General features: G+C 40.7%; 2 protein-coding genes and 1 long non-coding RNA gene across 17 annotated transcripts in view; 2 read left to right on the top strand and 1 right to left on the bottom strand.

Annotated features, from left to right (window-relative positions):
- DIXDC1 (DIX domain containing 1) overlaps positions 1 to 13,742 on the top strand; it is a 72,243-nt gene extending 58,501 nt beyond the window's left edge. For 5 of the 14 annotated variants that reach the window (XM_027036503.2, XM_027036500.2, XM_053204112.1 and 2 more), the window contains 9 exons: positions 381 to 434; positions 1,009 to 1,101; positions 1,181 to 1,252; positions 2,046 to 2,135; positions 2,459 to 2,620; positions 3,114 to 3,201; positions 8,171 to 8,276; positions 9,222 to 9,330; positions 10,425 to 13,742. In XM_027036503.2, the coding sequence (XP_026892304.1) occupies positions 381 to 434; positions 1,009 to 1,101; positions 1,181 to 1,252; positions 2,046 to 2,135; positions 2,459 to 2,620; positions 3,114 to 3,201; positions 8,171 to 8,276; positions 9,222 to 9,330; positions 10,425 to 10,505 (855 nt within the window). In that variant the 3' untranslated portion in view covers positions 10,506 to 13,742. Of the gene's footprint in view, positions 1 to 380; positions 435 to 1,008; positions 1,102 to 1,180; positions 1,253 to 2,045; positions 2,136 to 2,458; positions 2,621 to 3,113; positions 3,202 to 8,170; positions 8,277 to 9,221; positions 9,428 to 10,424 lie in introns of all 14 variants that reach the window. The other 9 variants (XM_015082391.3, XM_027036509.2, XR_003413242.2 and 6 more) reach the window with 8 other exon arrangements.
- On the bottom strand, positions 6,847 to 15,887 carry LOC106984205 (uncharacterized). 2 transcript variants are annotated; one of them, XR_008290698.1, is made up of 5 exons: positions 15,828 to 15,887; positions 15,280 to 15,400; positions 10,344 to 10,474; positions 7,671 to 7,930; positions 6,847 to 7,199 (listed from the first exon to the last, which is right to left on the bottom strand). It is a non-coding gene; the product is annotated as an uncharacterized LOC106984205 (long non-coding RNA). The 2 variants fall into 2 exon arrangements; XR_001431652.3 differs by lacking the exon at positions 15,828 to 15,887 and having other exon boundaries at positions 15,280 to 15,666.
- The window catches only part of DLAT (dihydrolipoamide S-acetyltransferase), a 31,196-nt gene continuing 22,129 nt past the window's right edge, over positions 15,796 to 24,862 (top strand). The window contains exons 1-7 of the mRNA XM_015082417.3: positions 15,796 to 16,285; positions 16,772 to 16,873; positions 17,210 to 17,334; positions 17,493 to 17,646; positions 20,455 to 20,581; positions 22,319 to 22,506; positions 24,010 to 24,163. Coding sequence (XP_014937903.3) covers positions 16,007 to 16,285; positions 16,772 to 16,873; positions 17,210 to 17,334; positions 17,493 to 17,646; positions 20,455 to 20,581; positions 22,319 to 22,506; positions 24,010 to 24,163 — 1,129 coding nt within the window. The 5' untranslated portion in view covers positions 15,796 to 16,006. The remainder of the gene's footprint in view (positions 16,286 to 16,771; positions 16,874 to 17,209; positions 17,335 to 17,492; positions 17,647 to 20,454; positions 20,582 to 22,318; positions 22,507 to 24,009; positions 24,164 to 24,862) is intronic.

The raw sequence follows: 24,862 nt of genomic DNA, 5'->3' as shown, positions 1-24,862 counted from the left end.
AAAATCGGATACTGCATGAAGTCTTATTACATCTGCCATCCTAATTAATCTCTCTTATCTTATTTCTGGGATGCCTGCCCTCAGTGTCTGCAATTATTTTTCTTTCCTGTCAGACTCATCTCTGTTCCTGGCTGAAAGCCCATACTACATTGGCCTTGAGCCTTTCAACTTTGAGGACACTGAGAGGCTAAATTGTGGTTTGAGAGTTTGATTATCTCACTCAAGACACGGAGAGCAGCTGTGTGTTTTTACCATAACCTTGCCCTCTCTGTGCTGTATACTCTAATTGCCAACATCCACTCTGGTTACTAAGTAGCTGGTTTCCTACTGGGGTTGGTAGACAATATCTCTGTGCCAGTTAATTCTTTTCCTTCTTGCAGGTGGATCTGCAGAGGAAGCTTGATGAGAGGAACCGGCTCTTGGGAGACTATAAAGTAAGAATGTTTATGAGTTTGGAAATGATTTCCATTAGACCTTTTATGAACAGCCTACTGTTGCTGTTGTTCAAAGAGTTCCTAAGTACTGTGTTCTCATTGTTGCTTTTTCGCAAGGAAATCTTCTGTGTTCCTTTGATTCAGTCACCCTGAAGAGTAGATAGCAAGGAAATTTTCTTCTGTGTTCCTTTGATTCAGTCACCCTGAAGAGTAGATAGCAAGGAAATTTTCTTCTGTGTTCCTTTGATTCAGTCACCCTGAAGAATAGATAGCATGTCTAAGAGGAGTCCAGAGCTAGTTGTCTGCAAACTTCAGTCTTCACCTTTATGCCTAACTAGCACGGATGGCACGTAGTGGTCCTCCTACAGATGGTAGTTCCCTTCCTCCTCACTTTTCCAAGAAGCCTTTGCACTGGGTAAGATTACTACGGTGTGCGATGTCTTCTGTGTAGCTTGGGGGGAAAGACTCCTCCCCCTGCGGCTCGACTTTGCTCAAGTGAACTTGTGTGGCCAACAGTGAACTGTTGGGCATCCTTGGCTTTGCCACACATCTGCAAGCTCTGTCTCTATTGCAGAAAGAGCTGGGGCAGAAGGAGCGCCTCCTTCAGCAGCACCAGGCTAAGTTGGAAGACGCACTCCGGAAACTCTCTGAGGCCAGTTACCAGCAGGTGGGGACACAGTCAGCCACTGGCTTCCTTCCCCTTCTGCCTGAGAAAATCCTTTTCTGATTTAGTTTCTGATTTGCAGGTGGATCTAGAGCGGGAGCTAGAACACAAAGACGTCCTTTTGGCTCACTGTATGAAAAGAGAGGCAGACGAGGTAACCCCCGGCTCAGGGTCCCCCCTCCTGCATCTGCAAGGGCAAAGAGGGAGATACTCTTTCTGACTCAGGGCTGAAACCAAGGCTGCAGGTTGGTTTGTTAGGAGGCTGTTTGTCTGGTGAGAGGGTTAAGAGTGGCAGGTTCCAGAGGCGCCTGGCTGGCTCAGTCGGAAGGGTATGCGACTCTTGATCTCGGGGTCGAGAGTTCAGGCCCCATGTTGGATGTACAGTTTACTTAAATAAACAAAACTTAAAACAAATAAAAAGAGTGCTGGTTTCAGACTAAGAAAATCTGGTTTCAAATTCCAGCTTTACACTCTTTTTACCGTTGTGTGACCTTGCTTTGCTTAGCTTCTGAGGCTTAGGAATAAGATTCATCTGGAAAAAGGATAGTCCTGATAGATCCACCTGGCACAAAGTCAGACTCAAAAAATATTAGTCACTGTTCTTCTTTTTTTTAATCACTAAAGTGAAGTCTGGAGGTGCTGGAGCCCCATTCTCAGGCCTTCCGGTGGCCAGGCTGAGGCTAGCTTGGGGCCCTCCGGGATGAGGTTACCATTTTGCTCATTGTTCATTCAGCACTGCCTACGAAGTGTCAAGTACTGGGGTTACAGCAGTGAACAAAAGGGGGAAAACGTCTTTGCGCCCATCCCAGGTTTACATTCTGAGAGAGACATGAACAAATATACCACGATACACTGTCAGGAAGTGATCACTGTAAATCAGTATAAGACAGGGCATCCTGGTTTGCAGTGTCCCTTATAGCAAGCATCATGTCTTCTTGCTGCTATAGGTGACCAGCTACAACAGACACAACTCTCAAAGCAATGGTTTTCTCCTTCCAGCAGCAGGAAAAGGAGCTGCTTCCGTCACTCACAAAGGGGTAGGTTCTTAGGATTTGAGTGCAGACCTCCACTTCCAGCTAAAACCACAAGAGTAGCCTGGCCATTGCTAGCGCACTAGGCCTTTGGTACCCCAGTTCCCTAAGTCTTGCATCTGTTGGGTGTGTGAAGATGTGAAGCCCTAATTAAGAATTAGTGGGCAAACTTCTGTGGAGGAACATTTCTTAAATTCACACCTCCTCCCTCGAAAATAAAAGATCTATCCTGGAAGCCTCTCTCCTCTACCGTCCTAAGCCCGGCGGCTGGGACACAGTTAAGAATACGGCACTGCACCACGTCAGTGTGACCTCCTTTCTGCCCACAGACCAGCGATCTGCAGCTGGTTCGAGATGCCCTCCGAAGCCTGCGCAATAGCTTCAGTGGCCACGATCCTCAGCACCATACCATTGACAGCTTGGAACAGGGCATCTCCAGCCTTATGGAGCGCCTGCATGCCATGGAGAGCCAGAAGAAACAAGACAGAAGGGTAATCCTCTTTCTGTGGTGTTTCTCTTAGGCAGGCATCCACAGAACTCAGTTTCATCAGGTTTAATTGAGATAAAGGCAGGGCTGAAGACGCTGATCCTGTCAGAGTTTGTGGCTGCTTTTCTCTTTGGTTTTCCTGTCAGTGGAGTGGACTCTTCGTCATGGTGTGACTCTCCAGGAAGGGAGTTCATGATTACTCTTGCTCCTAGAAATTGCCTAAGTGTCTAAGGAATGGTGGTTCTTGACCCCACAGGGTCTCTCTTTACTGCTTATTCCCCTTCCCCTTTTCCCCTGAATGTGCTTAGCACTGGATGTGGAAATATATGGGAAAATGCACTGGAAACTAGAAAGCCTGTTACAAATGTACATCATTAATATTAGGCTAAATGTGTCTAATTTGGTATACTGTGGAAGATGTGGTAGGAAAGTATATATTTTAGATGTACTTTTATGATTTAAATTTCTTGGATAAATTCTCCTGCTGATCATTTTAGGATTTTTGTGTGGCTCCTCAGGTTCGGGGCAAGTTACCAAGAACTCAAGCAGGTAGTGAATACCGGGAATCCTGGCCCCCTAATTCAAGTAAGTACACCTTATTGTTCAGTAAGGACTCGTAGCATATTAGATCAGAAATTTAGTATTTTTCTTGCTACTAACATGTTGAAAACAGAATTTTTCTTGTAGTACTTCACTCTTATGTTGTTGCTATAGCAATACAGTTGAATCGAGTTATTTCTAGAACTCTGGAGACACATACCGTCATCATCACTACCATCACCCCAAGTACCATTTAGCCACGTGCAAGATGCTGCACGTGCAAGAGGCTAAAATCTCTTTGGAAAATATACACGATCAAAATATTTACATTGAACAAAGAAAAACGTAAAACAACAAAAACACACAGTCTCAAATAGCATAGGAAACTTCCAGTTCTTCCTGGAGGCAAGATGTTTAATTTCTTTGGAGATTTTCCTTAACACTAGGTCCTCTGGTCTTTCAGTTTAAGTCCCACAAAGGATTTGCGCCATCTAGTGGCCCTGCCTAAGAAGTAATTTAACCTGCTCTAAGCCCTGTCGTTACATTTCTTTCCCCGTTCATTCAATCATGTTGGTAATCAAACCTGCCTGGTAATTTCTCTTTTATCGGGTATCTTACCTTTGGTTTAATAAAGCTCACCTTTTATTATCTTTTATAGTGTATTCAGGCCAAATATAAAGGTAAATAATAATCTATAAAAACCAAATAGTGAAAAGCTGACTATAACCAGTTTTGTATATTACACACACACACACACACACACACACACACACACGTATATGTTTTGAAAACCAGATGAATAAACAACACCTAAAGTAAAACACTTAAAGATATTTGCAAAAATATGAAAGGTAAAATATTTTTTGTAGAGTAAATAAAATAACATCTAAGCCTCCAGATATCTAATGATATTAGTACCAAGATTACTTGGTACTAACTTCTTTTCTCTTCAATTTCTGTTTCAATTTCTTTTTCTAGCATTGTTTTGAAACAGTCATTTCTGTTTTCTTGAGAGATTTTTTATTTTATTGTTATCCTCTTCAGTACTTTCTTTAGGCTAATATAAACTCCCAATGTAGACAAGTCTAAATATTTGAAAATTTTTTTTTAAGTCTAAAAAATTCCTCCCTTCCTGGAAAAACCCTTTTGTGTATATGCAGTACTTATCCCCTGCAAATAAATCCCCAGCTGCTCGTAAACCAGGGTGTTAATCTAATTTCTGTATTCACAAATAAGCTAAATAGTCTCTTCTCGGAAAATACAGTGAGTGTGTAACTCACTAGCCCTCTAGCTACTGACTTTCTTCTTTTATTCCCCTACATCAAACCTTGAAAGAACAGTCTACACTTGTTCTTTTTCCATCCTTTCTTCCTATTCACTCTCAAGCCATCAGCTGGACTTTTACTCACTTAATCCACTTAATGTTCTTTTTATTGACTCACTGTTGACTTTCTTGTTGCCTCATCAGAGTGGTTACTTTTCAAACCTTATCTTCCATTGACTGCTCAAAAGCATTTGCTATTCTTGAATAGTCTCCTTCTGTAAACATTCTTCCTCTTTAACTTCAGTGCCAACCAATTATGCATTCAACAAATATTTATCGAGCATCCATTGTGTAGCGCCATGTTAGACGCTGGAGGTACAGGAAGAAACAAGATAGACTTGGTACTTGCCCTTTTGGCGTGTGCTGTCTAGTGAACTAGATACGATCTCCTTCTCTTCTCTTCTCTGTCGAACTGTTGAATGTTGGTGTGCCCTGGGATCCATAGGAGGTCTAGACCTCGGCTTTTTCATATTTTCTTTGGTGATCCCTTCCACTACCATGGCTTACATACTCTTATGTGCTGATTATTTTTAAACTTTAATCTCTAACTCCAGCCCTTTTCTGAACTTCAGAGCTATATTTTTGAATGACAACTAGGTATCTCCCTGTAGGTAGAAGGGCACTTAAAACTCATGTCCAAAACTGGATACAAAACTATAGAGTGGGAAAAATATGGCATATGAAGTCCAACAGATCTGGGGTGCGGTTTTGGCTCTCAGCAGGGTATGTGACCACAGGCAAGGGTGTTAAATTAACATGACTGCATTTTAGTTTCCTTGTTCATGAATTGGAGAAAATCTTTAAGGATTATGCACATTAAATGAAATATTGTATGCAAATAATCTGGTGTAGTGTGTGGCATGTGAGAGGTGCAAGGCAAATGTTAATTGTCTCAAAATACCTTCTAGGTATTCCCCTCTGGCTATACCCTGTCTTTCACCTTTTTTATCACAGCCAAATCTCCTGAAAGAGTAATCCTCTCTCTGAATTTACTTCTTTTCTGAACCTTCACTCTTAAGGGAAAACAATAATAATTATTTCAAATGTAAAGAGTGATACAATAGACTAGTGGAATAGAATTGAGAATTCACATAAAATCTTTAAGTCTGTGGTCATTTGACCAGCAAAGAGTCTCTTCAACAAATGGCGCTAGGACAACTGGGTATCCACATGCAAAAGAACAGAGATGGACCCCTACCTCACACCATGTACATAAAGTACATGTACAAAAAGTAACTACAAATGGATCATTGATACAAATATAAGAGCTAAAGCTATAAAACTCTTAGAAGAAAACATACGGAAAATATTCATGAGCTTGGGTTCTCAGATACCAAAAGCATGAGCAACAAAAGGAAATATAGGGAAATTAGACTTCATCAAAATTAAAGACTTTTTTGCATCAAAGGACACTATCAAGAAAGTGAAAAGGCAAAGAGAATAGGAGAAAATATTTGAAAATCATGTCTAGGATACAAAATATATAAAAAATTCTTACAACTTAACAACAAAGACAAATTCAGTAACAAATAAGCAAAGAACTTGAATAGTCACTTCTCTAAAGTCATTTCTCCAAAGCATCCAAAGATGCTTAAAAGGATTAGTCACTGGAGGTGTGGGGGGGGGAGGGGGGCGGGGTGCCTGGGTGGCTCAGTCGGTTAAGCTTGATTTCAGCTCAGGTCATGATCTCCCGGTTCATGAGTTTGAGCCTTACATCCAGCTCTGTGCTGGGGTGTGCAACCTGCTTGGGATTCTCTCTCTCCCTCTAACTCTGCCCCTATCTGGCTCGGCTGGCGGGTGCGCTCTCTTGCTCTCTCTCCCTCTCTCTCTCAAAATAAATAAATAAAAACTTAAAGAAAAACAAAACAAAACCAAAAACCATTAGTCATTAGGGAATGCACATCAAAACTACAGTGAGATACCACTTCACGCTCACTAGGTGGTTCTAAAGAAATGGAAAATAAGTATTGAGGATGTGGAGAAATTGGAATGCTCATGCATTGCTGGTGGGGATATAAAATGATACAGCTGCTGTGGAAAAGTTTGGTGGTTCCTCAAAAACCTAAATATAGAATTACTGTATGAGCCAGCAATTCCATTCCTAGGTGTCAATACTCAAAAGAATTAAAGGCAAAAATTAAAAACAAAACAAAAACTTGTACATAGCGTTATTCACAATAGCTAAAAGGTAGAAACAACCCAAATGTTCATTACTCAAAGAATGGATCAACAAAGTCTGGCACGTGCAGACAATGGAATATTATCCGTCCACAGAAAGGAATGAAGCACTGATAACATGTTGTAACATGGATAAACCTTGAAAACGTTCTGTTAAGTGAATGATGTCAGACACAAAAGGATAGAAGTTGGGTGAATCCTTTTATTTTTATTTATTTTTTAAATCTGTTTTTAAATAAACATAACTCTAGAGGAATTTAAAGATGGTGGTACACCAAAAGTAACCTTAACAAAAATCCCAATCCCAGCTCAATTCCTGTCTAGATTAACAATCCCTACTAATGGCTGGGGAACAAGCAGTGTGCGCATTTCTAAATATAAACATTTTGTAAGTCACTCTCTACTGTCTTACATATGATGTCTGACATTCAGTAGTAAATTAGGAGACATCCACAAAAGCAAGAAAGATGCAAGCCACTGTTAAGAGTCCATCAGTGTCTACGTGAGAGTAGACTCAGATATGACAAGGATGTTGAAATGCCTAGAACAAGTTAAGAAAATATGTGTAAGTGGAATTGCAGGAGAGATTTTAGTATTATAACAATTACATTAAGTAGATTATAAGATACAACAATAATTGTTGTTTGTTCTTATGATAAAAGTTTCTAATTAGTCTTTTCTCCTATTAAAGTCATAATCATAGGTACTTATTAATTAAAAATTTTCCTTAAGTACCTATACAAAGGGTAGAGATAAGATGTGGACCAAGGAATTTGAGTTAAAAACCATGGGACCCACACATATAGATCCTGTGTAGCCAAGAGATAAGGTAGGTCTTGTACCTTTATTTTTATTTCTTTAAGTTTATTTATTTATTTTGAGAGAGAGAGAGCATGCTAGCAGGGGAAGGACAGAGAAAGAGAGGGAGAGAGAGACTCCCACGCAGGCTCTGTGCTGTCAGCACAGGTGGTCACTTAACCAGCTGAGCCACCCAGGCACCCTGGTCTCGTACCTTTGGTACAGGAAGCATAAGGCCCCTTGGAATCTCAGTTTCTAACGTTACTGTGCTCCTGTGATTCTCGTCCCTGCTCATTTCTCTGTCCGTGGATTGCATGAGCATTTTCTCCCGCTGTCTGAGTGTTGGCTGTGTCTGTAGCTCCTGCTATTGCGTCCATTCTTCCTTTGCTGAAATCTTGCCTGGCTTCTTTGACCTCTTTTGACTCTGAGCAACAATGCCTGTCAGGAAAGTTCCTGTTCCCTGTTAGAAATAACCTGGAACGGGTGAGAAATGGCTTCATGATAGTGTCCATGTCCGAAGCACCTCCTGGCTTTGTGGCCTCAGTGGTGACTTCCTGTGGCTCATGCCCTATGGACGTGGTGTTTTGCAAGGGTGTGAAAGCTGTGCTGTGACCTCAGGCAGCTTCCTTCTCCTGGGACACTCTGAATAACTGGAAATGTGGGATGGTTGGGAGCACATTCGGTTCTGACCATAGAGTCTTTCTCTGATTGCAGAGTTGCCTCACTTACAGAGCTCTCCGGCTGTCAGCAGCACCTGCACTAAAGTGCTCTATTTCACTGACCGGTCACTTACACCCTTCATGGTCAATATACCAAAGAGGTGAGATTCTGGGATCATTATTCCTCTTTTAAGAAGGACAGGAGGCAGAATCAGTAGTTACTGCCCATGCAACCATCTGAGCAGTGTTTGGGAATCGGTACAGTGCAGTAAGAATACAGGATCAGGATTCTAGTCTCATTGTTACCACTAACCAGTGGCACTACAAGGGACATGTCTTGATCTGCTTCTGGGTACAGACACCGTAATAGCGCTTCCAGTCCTGATACACAGATATGTTCCAAGTTAGGAAAAATAATGTTTTTAAGGGCTCATAAAATAGCTCTGCTGATAGCCATAGATCACACACTAGCCCTCCAGGCTGTTCCTCACTGATCTTGGTACTGTCTGATGACTGCATCAGAGCAGTTGAGAATTCACGTTAATAGCCTTCAAACATTCATTTATGCTCCCTTGTAAGGCAAATGGCTTTGAAAGAAAGATTTTTTTTTTTTTTAACTCTGGAAACAACTACTGAGAGAAGGAGTAGGCTGCCCCTTTCCTAGAGAGTTTGCTTACTTGTTGTGGGCTAGAGGGGAGCTTTCTGAAGCTGGAAGGATGAAGATGGTGAAATGGAACATTGTTGCAGAGAAGGAAATCAAGAGAACTTAGACATATTGATGGCTCAGCAAATTAGATCTCCGAGACCGTATGTCTTATTTCCAGAGTAAAACAGGGAAAAGTGATTTGGCTGCTGCTGAAACAATACATCTCTTTTAAATTCCCAGATCACCCCAGATGGAATGCCATTCTCATTCCCTCATGGTGACTGGCTCTCTCAGCTCTGCTCTTGTAGAATTGTCTGGGTTATCAGGGGCAGGGACCTAACAAGGCCATGCTGTTTTTTCCTGGAGAGTCTTTGGCAGGGGCCTGGGTTTAAAGCTAACGTCTCATCTTTCCAGCCTATTGATGAACAGTCTGTTTTAGCACTCTTGCCTTTTGTTGCAGGTTGGGGGAGGTGACACTAAAGGATTTTAAAGCAGCCATTGACCGGGAGGGGAATCACCGGTATCATTTTAAAGCGCTGGATCCTGAGTTTGGCACTGTCAAAGAGGAGGTACAGAATCCGAGGGGAGTCTGGGTGGTGTGCTGCTGATTCCCAGAGCCACCTCCTCAGGGACTGATACCCAGCAGTACCCGAGTTCCCTAACCAGGTCAGCGGAATTTCCCAGAGCCTCAGACCACAGTCTGATTACCCTAGACCTAGATGGTCAGGGAATTGCACAAGGAGTTGACAGCTTCTTCGGTTCAAGGACTTAACCACTTTGACCAGACTTGGATACAGTTACTGATTTTAAAAAGGAAAGGACCTAAGCTTGAACAAACGCCTGGTTCAGGGATCCCTTTTCTATGTGCAGTCAAATCTTAGAAACCTTTCTGCTTCCTACATAGAGTAAAATAGTATGAATATATGGAACTGTACATTGTGATGGTAGTTTCTCAGATAATGAAAATGAGGAACTTCTAGAAAATCACCTATGCTTATTCTCAACTCCTTGACTATATTCTTAGCCTACGCCTCTCTTTATAATCCATCTGCCATATACAGGGAAGAGAATTCTGGGTTCTGACGTATTACAAGTGGTTGCATTGTGATTAAAGCTGATGTTTTATTTCATAAATATTTCCTCAACATGCTTTAATAGCCCTGTTGTATTGGTGGCTTAAGAAATTAAGTGAATGAATGGATAAAAAGAACTGCATGTTCTTTTGGTCTTCTTTCTAACCCTTTCTTTATAATACTTGGGACCGAAATTTTCCCCTTTCTCACTTGTGTAATGCTTATGCTACTGCTTTCTCCCAAGGAGCCCAAAGTGCTTCATGGTTAGTAATATATTAAATCTTCTTGATCTCCATGAGCAAAGCAGAGTTAGGGATGTTTTTACCATTTCATAGATGTAGAACTAAGAATATATAGTACATAATAACATATAATAATGTATTGCATGCATTAAAAATATTAAATACATAAATATGTAGTTATAACTTTAGGGACAGAACCAAAGGGACATAGCCTCTAGCTTCAAGCTTTTCTCTATATTTTCTTATCCTTTATGTTTGAGATCTTACTTTTAGCAGCAGCAGTTGTCTAGTGAGAGTCACTGTCTTATCCTGTTATTTTTTCACTGTGGCTTCTTTTTCTTCCTCTAGGTTTTCCACGATGACGATGCCATCCCTGGTTGGGAAGGGAAAATTGTAGCCTGGGTGGAAGAAGACCATGGAGAGAATTAATGCTGAGTATTAGACTGGGGGCTTGTGGAACTTGGCGCCCCCTGGCTGTTTCACTCAGGAAAGAGGACTAAAATACACTAAGAAGTTTCTAGTTCGTGCTACCAAAACAGAAGCTTCTCCAAGTGTAACAGCCCCAGGCCAGTGCTGTTTCTGTGCCTGGTATATGTAGTACATTTTTTAAAACCCCTGTCAACTGTAGACCATGGGTCCATCTGGAGTTCCTTGTCCGTGGGAACACAGTGTTTTATTCTACTCTGAGGACAACAAACCAAAGGCCTTAACCAATGGGAATGGATGATCCCGCTCCTGTAGGGGCATGGCTGCTATTATCTGGAACCTGGGAATTGGATGCATCACTCCTGTGTGTTACAGTTTTATTTTAATTGGCCTCAATGGTTGCAGCAATCAGAGTCCCAGCATTTGTACTCACAGACAAGGCAAAGGTACCAGCTTTTTTGCTTCTTTGCAGCTATTGCAAACCAAGAATAACTCATGAGGCGGTACCAAAGATGAAAACCCACTCTTCAGGAATTTTTTGGACCGGACATGATTGGTGCTGAACTGTTGACTGGATGGAAAAAGCCCATATCGTGCTATACTTGCTAAAACCACGATTGAGGAAGACCTTTGGCTGCCTCTTGTGTCTTAACTGGTTCTGCAACTTGTCCTTTAGCCCATGGAGGGCATGTTTCATGTACTGCCAGTTTTCTCTAGGGACTCTGTCACTGTAGAGCCATGTTTTCCCCTTCCAACTGATGAACTTTGTGTTTGAAAGGAAAAAGGAGTTTAAAGTCTCCTTAAAAATCCAGGCGGGTATGGAAAGGTGCTGCTACCCATATTTTCTTGACTTTCTTTCTCTCATGGCTTCCTGTAGCTCGTGGCATCTCCTCTGCAGTCAAAAGGAGACAGACCATTAATTTTGGTATTTGTGATTTATGAGTACTGAGCATGAGTCACTGGTCTGCCCCTCCTCATTTCAAGGCCAGAGTTATTTTCTATTATATATTTAGTCTAGGTTGATCCTTTAGGGCACAATAGGAACCATGGGGCATGGAGCATGAGTTGTGAATGGCAGGGTTGATTCTGGGTAAAAAACCTAGAATCCTTTCTCATGTGCAACACTGTCCGGTGTAGAAGCTAAAAGAAGAGTTAAACTTTCAGAGATTACTGAATAACTAGGGTTTTCTCCGTCACTTACCAAACACCATCAACTAATCAGCCATATGTATATATATGTATGTACACACACACACACACACACACACACACATTCATTCCCCAAAGCAGTCAGCCTGTGACCACTGCCAACCAGAAGAGTCAGACATGTCAGTTCTGGGTTCTTGATCTGTCTGTCTCTATTTCATCTCCCTTTTCCAACTGTTTTAACAAACTACTCACTGGAGCTCTGAAATGACATCTTGTTGTTTTATATAGATGCGTCTTTTAAAAATAGTTCATGTTTGGAGAATTCTTTTGTACTCATTTGCCTTTTGTCTGAGAACCATGTCTATTTTTGTAACTTGAGTGTGAGTTCTGTATCTTCTCACATTCTGTATACTGTATCCATTTTCTAGAGAACCCAGTAGCTTTTATACAGGCTCTTCTCTTAGCCCTTGTGGTTTCAGAACAAGCTTTATTTTGTTACAAGTATGCTGATGACAACTAAGTCCTGGTTCTAATTCTACCTGCCATTTTCCTTGTGGAGGTAGTTTTATGTTGTGGAGGTAGTTTTACATAATCTATTTGATTGCTCCTCTAGCAGATGGAAGGAGCTCATAAGATACCTGCTATCTTTCAGTAAGTTCACTTGATCTTCTCCTTTTGAAGAATTTCTCATCAAAAATGACTGGGAAAGTTTGGGACAGTCCGTCAAAAGCAAGAATAATACATTATGAAGCAAAAAGAAGAAAACAGTATATTCTGAGTGTTTTTTTCCCCCAGGAAGTCTGGAGTAAAAGTCCTCATGTCACCAATTTCTCTGTTGCATGAATTTTAGTGTTTTACTATAAGACAGCATGAGCGTTGTCAGGCCAAAATCCGTTACTGTATTTCCAGTACAATTGATCTTGAATGTCTGTTTCTTTAGTTTTTACTTGTCAGTTTTCTTTGAGCAAACGTCCTTACCGTTATGGAGAATTTAACTTTTCAGAGAAAATTGAGTGGAAGAAAAATGCCAAAGTCCTTCACCTTATTTGGCTTTTATAGCTCTGTCCTTTGGAAGAGGAGATGCATGGCCTTAGTGCCTCTATAGAAATCTGAAGTTGAAGTCAGGGGAGAAAATGAGATAATTTTTTCCCCTTTAGCTCATGAATCTCCTATGCCACAGGTAATAACGAAACACCCGGATGACAGGATGTCACTCCAGTAATTCCTGTGTACAGTGTATTGGCAATCCTCATTCCAGTTTCTGAAGACCAGAACCTTGTGAGGAAGTGTTGTGCTTTGGTTCCTTCTGGTTTGAATTGATTGCTGTTTGTTACTCTGGCTGCACTAGAAGCCTCTTGATTTATTCAGAGAACTGTCCCCTAGTGACATTTTTGAGGGGTAGTCCATCCTGACACTGCTGAAATTCTCTTTGAAAAAACCAAGGGACTAGAATGTCTTGAGCTCACATAACCTCTAAATCCTGTTAGATTAAAAAAAACGATCCTCTCACAAAAACTAGTTTAGAAGAAAGCTCAGTTCCTCAAAAGTCATCATTTAAAAATTGACAACTATTCTCAGTTCCCTAAATTAGCTGGAATTGGAACACTATATAATTTGTACCTAAAGAATTTGAGTTAAACTCTCCTTATTGGCATTCCTACTTACTACCATTTCAGCTCCTTTTGACCAGGATAGTTGAAAATTAGGGAAAACATATCAAATCCAAGAGGACTCTAGTAATTACTGAAAAGCATTTATGGCATAATTATAATTTTCATTTTTTCCATAAAATAAGCATTATGATTGCACACTCCTATTGTCTGAATTTATGTAAGAGGTATAGCTTGCTCAAAATATATATGTAAAATTATATTTTTCTTAGAAACATGGATGTTTGCAAGCATTGCTTTCAAAGAGATTACCACCATGCATTCTCCCTATGTTTTCATGAAGACTGTGTTATACCAGAGGCTTCTGATTATCAAAGTGATAACCAGTTTTTTAACTGCCTGTATGTACCAGATTTGTGAACTAATTTTTAAAAAAGCAGAAAAAACCATGAATAAAATGGAGTTTGCAAACTAAATACCATTCATCATTTTCACTTGTGTTTATTGACCGAAATTAATCAGTAAAGCCATTTACATTTAGTGAAAGTCCATTCCCTCAAGTGATCTCCCTGGTAGCATGTTTACTCATTACTTGGGGAGTGGAGATAAGGATTACTTCATTGCTATAGATATTTTACCGTTGTTATTTCAAATGTAAGCACGAAACATTATTATTGTCAAAGAAAATTCATTGACTTAGCACTTCTTTTGAAATTATATGTAAATGTGCAAACAAATAAGAACCTGGGCATCAACTATATAACAAAAGTCTTTTTTTTTTTTAAATGTTTATTTTTGAAGGAGAGACAGGGTGTGAGCAGGAAAGGGGCAGAGAGAGAGGGAGACACAGAATCCGAAGCAGGCTCCAGGCTCTGAGCTGTCAGCACAGAGCCCGACGCGGCGCTCAAACCCATGAGCCATGAGATTATGACCAGAGCTGAAGTCGGACACCCAACCAACTGACTGAGCCACCCAGGAGCCCCTGTATGACAAAAGTCTTTAATGCAAAAGAGACATTAGAGACTTTCAAAAATGTGTATTTAAAACAACCAGGGGCACCTGGGTGGTCAGTTGGTTAAGCGTCCAACTTCAGCTCAGGTCTTAATCTTGCAGTTTGGTTCATGGAGTTCAAGCCTGGCAAATGGCTCTGTGCTGACAGCTTAGAGCCTGGAGTCTGCTTCGGATTCTGTGTCTCCCTCTCTCTCTCAAAAATAAATAAACATTAAAAAAAATAATAAAATAACAAAAGAAAACCAAACTTCATTAAAAAAAAAACAAAAACTATTCAGTCCACTCAACAACTGCATCTCTTTCTCTGCCATCTCATTTTTTACTTTTTACAGTTTCCTACTTGAGTATGAAATAGTACTGTCTTTAATTTTCCAAATGTTTACTAGCAAAGGTTGACATATTTTCAAATGTTGTTTTTCCTTTTTTTCTTGTTCTTGGTGTTCTATGACCATCTGTACACTGGGGACTTAGAGATCTAAATACAGCTCAGAAATGAGGTTTTTTTTTTTTAATTACAGGATGATAATCCTACAGAAGCGTACCTAACAAATGTTGTAGGTAACTTCATTTATTAATTCAAACCACACGAACTCAACCTCCACTACTTACCAGATACTATACTAAACTCCGGGGATACATCAAAGAACAATATAGACATGCTCCCCGCTCTCACGGGGTTATAGTTTAGTTTCGGTATGAAATACTTCAAGCATAACAGGGGCACCTGGGGGGCTCAGTCGTTATCTCACAGAGCGCCTGAGCCCTATAGCTCGGAGCCTAGAGCCTGCTTCAGATTGTCTCCGTCTCTCTCTGCCCCTCCCCGTCACGCTCTGGCTCCCAAAATATGAATGAGCATTTTAAAAATTAAAAAAAAAAAATATGTCAAGCATAACGAAGTTTTTTGCAATCTAAAGGGATTCTATAGATTAGAAACGCAAATCTGTTTTGTAACCTTGTATCTTCCTACGCTTAGTCCCGTTACAGCACACCTGAATGGGGAAACTAACCTTCCGTTTGGCTGCCCTTCATTTGGCTGGAAAACCTGTTCACTGGGATTGCCGGTTATGCTACAAGCGCGAAACTAAAGCTTTGTAACCTCCCGCAGACTGCACCGAGTGAGGCCCACACCTGAGCACGGAAGGATCGGGAAGGGCGGGAGCGGGGGTGGGGGAGGTTACACCACAGAAACGAGCTGACCCGCTCCGCTCTCCAAACCTTCCTCAGCGCTCCAAGACCGCGCCCTTGGCCTCCGGCTCTCAGCATCAGGCGCGTCCTCCCGCTCACCACTCCGCTTTTCTCAAAACTTGGCCACTCCCCTCAGCCCACCTCTCAGACCATTCTGCCTTTAGTAGCCGGCTCTTGCCGCCTTTTTAGACCCCTCCCTGGCGGCTCCGTCTTACCCTGAGATGCCTTAGGACCCTTCCACCTTCCTACTCCTCCCTGCGTCTCATTTCTCCCAAACCTGCCCCTACGTTGCCTCCGCTGGAACACCCCTGCCCCCGTGGCTCCAAAGTAGTCGCCCCTACCCGCTGTGGGCCACCCGTTACCCCACTACCGAGAGAACAGCGGACGTTCCACCCATTTCTGGTCTGGGGAGGGGTGCCGCCAACCTTTTGGAGCCCATTTTACGACAATGTGCGGCTGCGCGGTGTGGCTGACGGCAACGCCGCACTGCTCTTGGAGAGGTCACTCCGGAGACGGCTTTGGTTTTGGGTTGTGGGGGTCGCTGGCAGTATGTGGCGAGTCTGTGCTCGACGGGCACGGAATGTGGCCCCAAGGGCAGGATTCGGGGCTCGGTGGACCGCCTTGCGGGAGGACCCGGGAGCTCCGTGCGTGACCCCGCGGGCTGGCGCGGCTCCGGCTCGTTGCAGCAGCGGGACCGCGGGGTATGGCAGGGTCCGCGCCCTCTGCGGGTGGAGCCCCAGCTCGTGGGCCGCACCGAGGAATCGCCTCGCGCTGCAGCTTTTGGGATCGCCTAGCCGCCGCTGTTACAGCCTGCCCCCGCATCAGAAGGTGAGCCCCAGACCTGCCCTTCACGGGAGCCAGTTTGTCCTTCAGGGCAGACTTCTTGGCGTTGGAATCTTCTCTCTATGAGTCCTCAGTGATCCTCCATCCCGTTCCTAGTATGTATCATTTGTCCGTTCTGCAATACCCAGCTTTGCTCTGGCTGTTGAGCTTATCTTTCTGATCTGTTTATTCTATTGAAGGGAAAGAATTCCAGGCTTCCCTCTCCTGATCTAGTCCATTGAAAGAAGGGTTCCAAACCTGAATCTATTTGTGCAGTGTCTGCTGAATTAGGTGCTCTGTCAGTCCCACAGGATTGTGGAGCAGGAACCCTGTCACTGGAGAACTGGTGGCAGGAACTCCCTTTCTGTCCCCAGTGCCCGGCATGAGATGAGACTCAGTACACTCTTCGCATTAAGTAAAATTGAATGAAATATTAAACCAGACTGAGAGATAATCTTTTTAAAATTTATTGTTTCTCCTTTTTTCCTCCAGGTTCCATTGCCCTCTCTTTCCCCCACAATGCAGGCAGGCACCATAGCCCGTTGGGAAAAAAAGGAAGGGGAAAAAATCAATGAGGGTGAACTAATTGCAGAGGTAAGTTGTTTAAAATATGGAAATGAGTCAGAAGGAACTGGCTTAGCTACGCTGAGTGTTCGCTTTCCGGATAGGTACTTATTCTTTTTGCTTAAGAAACTTAGATGGTTTTTACAACCTGATATTAGAGAAGGTTGATTAGAAATGCTGTCAGTAACTAGCCAGACTGATTTTTAGCTAAGGTGTTTTTTTTTTTTTTAAATAATTCCTTTCAGATCTATAATAGAGGCTTTATCTTCACATCTTCACCAGACTGTTGAACTGTGTGATTCTAGGCACAATCTAATAAATTTCATACTGGTAGCACGAGCTTAAGCTCCTGCTTTGTGTTAAAAGGTCGAAACTGATAAGGCCACTGTTGGATTTGAGAGCCTGGAGGAGTGTTACATGGCAAAGATACTTGTGGCTGAAGGTACCAGAGATGTTCCAGTTGGAGCAATCATCTGCATCACAGTTGAGAAGTGAGTAGTACTTTGGTAATTTGTGGAACTTATATGCTTGGTGGAGTATTTTAACCCAGAATTGAGAAAATAGGAGTTAAAGGTTCCTAAGTCTACTTTTCTAGGAGCTAAATTTGCCTTATAACTCCCTGTATTTACCCATTCCTTCTCTTCCTTAGGCCTGAGGATATTGAGGCCTTTAAAAATTACACACTGGATTCCGCAGCAGCACCTACCCCGCAAGCAGCCGCAGCACCAACCCCCGCTGCCCCTGCTTCACCACCCACACCTTCTGCTCAGGCTCCTGGTAGCTCCTATCCCACTCACATGCAGGTGAGCCTCAGCCTCTGGGTGTTTGCTCTAGAAAATTTATTGTTCATTATTTTTCATCGATGGCTATCCCATCCTGGACACTGGTGTTAAATATGGTTAGCTCTTGTCATTTGAAAGTAAGTTGAGATTGAAACATGAAAATTGAGTTTTACTCCTAGCTGTTATTTCCAGGTATGTGAACTAGGACAATTCCTTTAACCTTTCCCAACCTCCACGTGGTAGACAAGATAGTTCTTGGCAGTGTTCGTTCAAGAACATTAGAGAGTGTTTAGTAGGCCTCACACGTTATCTATTGAATAAAAGTCATCAGTTGATGTTTTTCTTTGACATATGGTGTTTTTTTCTAAGAGTGGGTGAAGTAGTCCAGTAATATTAATAAATGAGGAAACTGACAATAAAGAGTCAGTGTAAAATAAACATATATAATAGCATTGCAAAAGAGCTGAAGGGAATAAATAGTAATCACTGTTGGTTCTGTTAAATCTGTTTCTAAGAGACTAAAGCAGTTTATTAGATACTAGGGTTATCCCATGTATATTTGTGTTTTGAATATTGGAAATGGCTAAAAAAGCAGCTGGCCTTTTTCTGAAGGTTTAAAACTAAAACTTTTCTTTCACCTAGTGTATTTGTAGAAATTTCTGTATAGGAATCATTTTCTTTTTTGGGCATGATGTTCTTCTCCGTGGTCTGTTGTTAATAGACGTTTTGTGTGGTGACGTTTTGTGCGATGTTCAGTTCACACATTTATTTCATCTTGTTTAGCAAACTGTCTCTCACCACATAAGACTCACTCATTTTTCTCCATTTTCTGTGTGTAGCTTTGTGTGCAAAGTGTTACAGTTGTGTCTTAATTATCCTTTAAGATACTGTGTAGAGATTATTGGCCTCACTAGTTTTTAAGAAGTAGGTGGAGATGACAACTTCTGAACAGAAAAAAACATTTAAAAAAGTTTGTAATTAGCATTCTAAGTTTGTGTTTCTTCTTTTTCGTGCCTCCCTGAGGCTTTATTTGAAATGATTTTTCTCTCAGCATAATCCTGGTGTTGAGAGGAAGCAAACAAAACCCATAATAACGGAGTAAAGCGTCCAAATTCAGTGGACACACAAGCCATACGAATGTCAAAGCACTTTTTCATTTAGGTCAGCCAATCTGATGTTTAGATTTTATTGGGGCGGAAGTCACTGTTGTAAGAACAGTTCTTTTATTTATTTTTCCTGCAAAGAGTGAAAGTTTTACTTCTTCCTTACCAATTTGGATGCCTTTTGTTTCTTTTTCTTGTTTGATTGCTTGTGGCTAGGACTTCCAGTATTATGTTGAATAAAAGTGAGAGTAGACATCCTTGTCTTCTTCTTGATCTTAGAAGGAAAGCTTTCAGTTTTTCACCATTGAAGGTGATATTAGCTGTAGGTTTGTCATATATGGCCTTTACTATGTTGAGGTATGTTCCCTCTAAACCTACTTTGCTGAAGGTTTTTATCATGAATGGGTATTGTACTTTGTCATGTGCTTTTTCTGCATCTGTCAAAATGATCATATGGTTTTTATCCTTTTTGTTATTAATGTGATCTGTCACATTGATTTGTAAATATTGAATCATTCTTGCATCCCTGGAATAAATCTCTTTGATCGTGGTGAATGAATTTTTTTTGAATGTATTGTTGGATTCAGTTTGCTAATATTTTGTTAAGGAGTTTTGCATCTATGTTTATCAGATATTGGCTGTAGTTTTTTTGTTTTGTTTTTTTGTTTGTTTGTTTGTTTGTTTTGGTGGTTTAGGTGTCAGGGTAGCGCTGGCCTTGTAGAATGAATTTGGAAGTTTTTCTTCCTCTTTTATTTTTTGGAATAGTTGAGCAGACTAAGTATTAACTCCTCTTCATTTTTTTCAAGTTTACTAATTTTGAGAATGAGAGCATGTGTGTGCACAAGCAGGCAAGGGGCAAGAGGGAGGGCGGGAGAGACAGAGAGGGAGAGAGAATCCCAAGCAGGGTCCACACTGTCAGTGCAGAGCCCGAAATTGGGCTCGATCCCACGAACTGTGAGATCATGACCTGAGCTAAAATCAGGAGTCAGATGCTTAACCACCTAAGCCACCCTGGTGTCCTGGTATTAACTCTTCTTTAAATGTTTGGTAGAATTCATCTGTGAAGCCATCTGTGGACTTTTGTTTGTTGGGAGTTTTGGGTTCAGTTTCAGTGCTAGTGATTGGTCTGTTCAAGTTTTCAGTTTCTTCCCAGTTCAATTTTGGAAAGTTATATGTTTCTAGTAATTTATCCATTTCTTCTCAGTTGTTCAATTTGTTGGTATATAATTTTTCATAATATTCTTTTTTTTATCTTGGTAAGGTATCCAGAAGTTTGGGAGAATGAAGTTTCCTCTGAGTAAAAGGATATATGCTCATACAGAGCACAGCAAAATTTTGATGAAATACTCTAGACCAAAGTCATTCTGTGGAAATGAAAAATTCTAGCTTAACCTATGTAATAAAAAAGAAGAAAAGATATTCTGTGTTTAGAGATGTAATTGAATTAATTTTGACTAGGAAGAAATCTTTCATGTATACCCATTGCTTTTAACTTTGGAGGGGGAGGAATCAAAGTATGAGTGATAATGTAAAGCTTGAGATTTGAAGGATGATTTAACTGGTGGGACATTGAGGCATTGAACTTTTACTTTAGGAAGGCATTAGACAGATGGGAATTTGGATCATCAGAGTCACTATCATTCCATAAAGCTATTGAAGCTTGTTTGAGTGCCATTGTTTCCAAGTCTTCCTCGTATTAAGCAGTAATGTGTGTTTATTTCTGCAGGTGGTTCTTCCTGCCCTCTCTCCCACCATGACCATGGGCACAGTTCAGAGATGGGAAAAAAAAGTGGGTGAGAAGCTAAGTGAAGGAGATTTATTGGCAGAGATAGAGACTGACAAGGCCACTATAGGTGAGATTTCTTCAGCTCTTAATGGTTGAGGCACTGAGTTTTCCAATGAGGGAAGAGGATTGCCGTCCTATCCTATAATGAGTGAGTGATAACATGAAAAATTTTAATTTTGGGGATTCATTTCCTGGAACAGAATATGTCATAACAGAAGTGTATGTAGTGGGATTTGTCAGTTCCACACCACACTCTAAATGAATCAAGGATATGTCAACTTAGAGATTATTTTTAGGTTAGAGTTTGCTTCTTAACATTCTTATGTTGCTAAGAAGCTACATCAGAACCGCCATTCTCTAAACTGGGCAAAGGAAAAAAGAAGAAACATGAGAAAAGTACTTCTAAGGCAGGAAAATACCAAAGAATTTAAGATTTCTGTGAGGAAAAACTAAAACCAGGGTTTGGATTGGTTTCATAGTTTGAGAACGACTGATAAGAGTGTTTATATACCTGTTCGGGTATCATGTCACATTTCCATGTATTCCCTTTCTGATTCATTGTTATGCTCAGAACAAAACCCACCTAGACAATTGGATATTTGTGGTGATATTTACAGATAATTAGTAGATGAATCTATTTCCTGTCCAGTCCTCAAGGATGCAGTGGGAGATTCTGGGCATCCTCTGCAATGGTGGTTTTTAGATAGTGTTCTTCCAACCCCCTGAGTCCTTGATGGTACCTTGGGGCAAGGAGACTTCATGACAGGACTTTGTTGTGCCCTGCCCCTTTTCCCAACTTCCACCAGGGCAACCACTTTTTTATCCTTTTGTATATTGTATTCCTCCCAGAAGATTTTATTAGAAGAAAGCATTCTGTTTGTGAAAAAGAAATAAACATCTTGGTAACAATAGATGAGCTTTGCATTTTAACTTGAATACCAGTATAGCTATGGAGATAGTATTCTAGAGACTCTAGGCACTGGAGAAGTATTACCTTGGTCCAACTCCATTGTGGCCCTGAAGTCTTTTTTTTTTTTTTTTATATCTCTTATTGGATATTAATGCCTAACTGGAGAAGGGAACGATTCGTCAAAGATGTGTTCATCAGGGAGAGGCACAACACAACAGAAAGCCCAGATCTGCAAGGCAAAAATTGTTCTCTGCGATGGCTTCTTTTAATTTTACTTTTGAAATACTTCACATTGGAGTTCTTTCCAAGAGCAGTAGCTGAATAAAATGTTAAGCCCTAGTAGTACCATATTCTTTACATTGGAATAGTTGAATACCCAATATAATCTCTTTGAAAAACTCCAAAGGTGCTTTTAGGGGCATAATTTATCCCACATCACTGTCAAACCTAGTAGTTTCCTTAATTTAACATCCATGTGGTTCTTATTTTTAGCAGTACAGCTGATGTCATACTGGTACAGTTGATGCCAGCTTGGGGTCTTATGGGTCTGTGTAGGGGCTTCTCTTAGAGATGTTTTAGAAAAATATTCAGAATTAACTACTGTCTGTAATCTCTCATAGTGTTATTTAACAGCTATTTATTTAGTATTTACTTTGTACCAGGTACTGTTTCTAGGTTCTTGGAAAATATTAATTCTTATAACGTCCCTGTGAGGTAGGTATTATTGTTACCCCATTTTGTAGTTGAAGGAGCTGTGACATAGAGAGGTAGAGTAGCTCACCAAAGGTTGGGTAGCTTGCTTGAAGGAGAAGAGCTTTTTACTTAAAACTGCTTTGAGTTTGGTGAGATAGTGGAGTCCCTTAAGTTCCATAATGGTTTTTCTTTCTATTCAAGGTTTTGAAGTACAGGAAGAGGGTTACCTGGCAAAAATCCTGATCCCTGAAGGCACAAGAGATGTCCCTCTAGGAACCCCACTCTGTATCATTGTAGAAAAAGAGGAAGATATACCAGCATTTGCTGACTATAGGCCAACTGAAGTAACTGATTTAAAACCACAAGCACCACCATCTCCTCCACCCCCGGTATGTATGCTTCTAGAATTGAGGAAACATTACCTTGTTCATCTCTAAATTAAGGGATTAGACTGGATAATATCCTAGGTTCCTTCCTGCCCTAAGACTCTATGAATAAAGAAGGAGATAGTTAGGGGCACCTGGCTGGCTCAGTTGGAGGAGCGCGTGACTTGATCTTGGGGTTGTGAATCCAAGCCCCATGTTGGGTGTAGAGATTACTTAAAAAAAAAAAAAAATCTGAAAAAGAAAAACAAAAAAAGATGGACATAGTGAGCATTTGTGGAGATCTACAGGTATGTGGCACTGCACTGCCCACCTAATAGTTGTTTGACCTGTGTCTGTTTCTTTTTTCCTACTGTCATGAGGTCTGCTGAGAACAAAGCTGAGATGACATGTTCTTTTTATGCTTTAGGTGTAGATATGTATATGGAAGTTAATACTTCATTCCCCAGTTTCTGTAGAATTTATTATATACTGTTGACTCATGAACAACACAGGGACTGGGGCACTAACTGCGCCCTTGCAAATCCGTGTATAACTTTGGATTCCCCCCAAATTTAACTGCTAAGCCTGCTATTGACCAGAAGCCTTAACCAACAACGTAGACAGTCCATTAACATATATTTAGTATATTATATAGATTGTATGCTGTATTCTTAAAGCACACTAGAGAAAGAAGATGTTATTAAAATCATAAAGGAGAGAAAACACATTTACAGTCCCATACCATAAAAATCCGTGTGTAAGTGCGCCTGTGTAGTTCAGACTCATGTCGTTGGAGGGTCAACTAATCTTTGTTACTGTCAGTACTCTTGGTATTTGCTTATGATAGTGGGTCAGGTTTCTGTTTATAATACATTAGAACCTTGATGTAACATGGCTTGTTTTGCTTAGAATTTAGTCTTGTTGCTATATGCTCTACATTATATACTATATATCTATTATGTACTTGTGTGAAGTCCAGGCATAGATAACATTATCACTAGCCTTCTGTAGATGTTAGAATCATGTGAGTTTAGATTACGTACAATATTTTTGTCAAAGGAAACTTGATTTCTTACTGCCCTACGTTTGTGGGGAGCTGGCAAGTAGTAGTGCTGGTTTATTAAGATATTTTCAACATGGAACCTTCCAGCATAATTTATTAGTTTGACATGACGTTAACTGAAAACAAAAACCATGTTGGTCATGTAAGAAAATGAGAATAAGAAGCAGCAAGAGAGTAAAGTGAAGAAAGCCTATGAAGATATTATATACTGGATAACAGTATTAAATTTCCTGCCTCTCCATGTTATCACAAAGATAACTTGGTACTGTCTTTGACCTAAAGTATTGTTGTTCCTCTTCATATTGTTATATTAAGTTGGTTAAGCAGGGGAAATGTGCATTATGATCTTTGAGAGAAAGATAAAAGTTACTTAATATATCTTGACTTCTTAATAAAATGTAAACTCCTTATCTTTCAGACCAGCCTTTGCAGTGGTGAATTAACAATCTAACTTTTTTCAAAAGGTGGCCCCTGTTCCTCCAACTCCCCAACCTGTAGCCCCTACACCTTCAGCCACCCGCCCTACTACTCCTGCTGGACCAAAGGGAAAGTTGTTCGTTAGTCCTCTTGCAAAGAAATTGGCAGCAGAGAAAGGGATTGACCTTACACAGGTAAAAGGTAAGTCTGTCTCTGTGGAATGGGGTTGTAAAGATAAAACTCACTTGAGTTTCCTTCTTAAGACTAGTGAGTACAACTATACAGTCACCTTACATGGAACAGTGGGGAGAAGGATGAGAGAGTGAAGTAATCTCCTTTGTTGCCACCACAGATAGGGAAACTTGTGCTGTATTCAGTCCATTTAGGGTCTACCTATATAGTATAGATAGCCTTTTTCTTTCTTGGTTCTTGGGAACTACTTAATTGTTGGTGAAAGTATAATGTGCTTGTGCAGCAAAGTTGAATTTTATGACTTGACCTTGTATTAAGAAGTCTCTGTTAGTGAACAAAACCTAAACCTGGGGTGATTTGAAATGACTTTGAATAATAGAATTCATATAAAACTGAACTAAAGCTCCTTGAGGGCAAAGGGAAATGTCTTACTCCTATCTTTCTCTCCCCAAAGAGAAAGTATAGCTTCGTGGTAAGAGTATGGGGTCTTGAATCAGACCATCTGGGGTTTACTCCTGGCTCTATCATCTTCTGTGTAATATGGCTTTAGATGAATTACTTGTGTATGTCTATAGATGAATTACTTAAACCATCTGCTCTTCCATCTGTAAAACTGAAATAATGTGTACGTTAAAACAGGCAAAGGGCTTAAGACAATATCTAGAGTATAATAGGTACTCAACAAATGTTAGTTCTGTTCATATTAAT

The sequence above is a fragment of the Acinonyx jubatus genome, chromosome D1, assembly GCF_027475565.1.
Source record: "Acinonyx jubatus isolate Ajub_Pintada_27869175 chromosome D1, VMU_Ajub_asm_v1.0, whole genome shotgun sequence".
NCBI lineage: Eukaryota > Metazoa > Chordata > Mammalia > Carnivora > Felidae > Acinonyx > Acinonyx jubatus.
This window is presented reverse-complemented; position numbering and strand designations above follow the sequence as displayed.